Below are 1553 nucleotides of genomic sequence, written 5' to 3' on the forward strand. Positions count from 1 at the left end.
TACCAACATCAACAATTAATAAGTTGCTCTTAATCCTTTCACAGTAAATCAACCATTCCCTTAAAGAGTACCTCGAAAATGAAAAATTCTGAGAGGTTGGACCCAAATTCACGTCTGCATTTGATGATATTGGACCATCTTATTTTTTAATTGCTTTTCCTCCCACACAACTGCATTATTTTAGAATCCCTATGTATGCTGGATACTGCAAACCATTTCTTTCCTCTTTATCAAACATCTGGATCAGACAAACCATACTGCAAACCATTTCTTTCCTCTTTGTCAAACATCTGGATCAGACAGCACCTAACATTCTTTCTGTCTTCTCCCAGGGTCCAACTGCCATACAGCCAGTCTGGAACTACGATAGAGAAAAGCAGCATTTACGTGGAAGTGGCCAGCAAAATGGGTGTGATGCTCATGTGGAATGAAGACGACAGCATCCTGGTAAGAACTGCTCCTGAAACCTGACTGTGCCTTCAGAGACCAGAGCTCGGCCAGTCCCTGTCTGTTTAGGGGGTGACTAATGCCTTCCCATCTCACACTGGTGAGGAGTTCTTGCTTACTAAAGACAGGGTTGCACCCAGGCAGTTCTAAGGAAAATCATGTGGATTCACACCTAGTGAATAGCAGTGGATAGCACTGGTGGATAGTGGGTAGCAGACCTCTGCTCAAAATAGGTTGAAAAACCACTGCCATTATATCATTAACATACATTCTACTTACCCCTTCAAAGATCATTTCCTGGCAGAATTCCACCCTTTTAGGACTTCACTTTTGCTGTGGATTTGATCCTATTGAACCAATAGAAAGCGGATGAGAGCAGTATAGACATCACAGTGAAAACTGAAGTCTGCATCGATAGCTTGGACTCTGCATTGTAAAACAAATCCAAGCCAAGTCCTCGTTCTATCCCCAGGTTTGAATTAGGTTGTCAAATAAAAATCACACAGATCTGACAAAAAAGACTCAGAGGCAGGCGGCAGCTCAGCAGGCAGCTTTCAGTGGTCTTGAATATATTTTAGAATGTTTATATGAACTTCCATCAACTTACTGTTCATCATTTTAGCTGGAATTGGATGAGAAATATGCCAATCAGACCTGTGGACTTTGTGGGGACTTCAATGGCATTCCAGGATACAATGAATTCTACTCAAACAGTAAGTTTTATAAACAAAAATTGGTGTCTGGAGTCTCCAGCATGCTTTTTTGGTATTCTTTTAACTCTAGTATCACCAGTATTCCTCTTTCCTATCCTGTTAAATGATTTGCCCAGAAGACATGATTCAATCCCTGTTGAAAAATATGCAGTAAGGAGATCAGATAATGTGATATAAATACAGTACTGGTGCTAACAAACAATTGCATATTTCTTGTATGCCATTGTTTTATTTACCTAATCAGCTTAGCTCATGAAAAGGAGCCAGATTTTAACTAATAACATCAATAAATATAGAAATACATTCAATAAAACAAAAAGTAATTGTATTGCCTAGTCAATACACTGTTTCAGTTCTGTCTTAAAATTAGTATATCCACATTCACCTGCTGAA

General features: G+C 39.2%; 1 protein-coding gene across 1 annotated transcript in view; it reads left to right on the plus strand.

The window, feature by feature from the left end:
* The window catches only part of LOC104497253 (mucin-5B-like), a gene marked incomplete at both ends in the record, with an annotated part of 21361 nt that overhangs the window by 523 nt on the left and 19285 nt on the right, over nucleotides 1-1553 (plus strand). Inside the window, 2 exons of the mRNA XM_010140486.1 lie at nucleotides 333-447; nucleotides 1070-1160. Of these exons, the coding sequence (XP_010138788.1) occupies nucleotides 333-447; nucleotides 1070-1160 (206 nt within the window). The remainder of the gene's footprint in view (nucleotides 1-332; nucleotides 448-1069; nucleotides 1161-1553) is intronic.

The sequence above is a fragment of the Buceros rhinoceros genome, unplaced genomic scaffold (genome assembly GCF_000710305.1).
Source record: "Buceros rhinoceros silvestris isolate BGI_N320 unplaced genomic scaffold, ASM71030v1 scaffold1847, whole genome shotgun sequence".
Taxonomy (NCBI): domain Eukaryota; kingdom Metazoa; phylum Chordata; class Aves; order Bucerotiformes; family Bucerotidae; genus Buceros; species Buceros rhinoceros.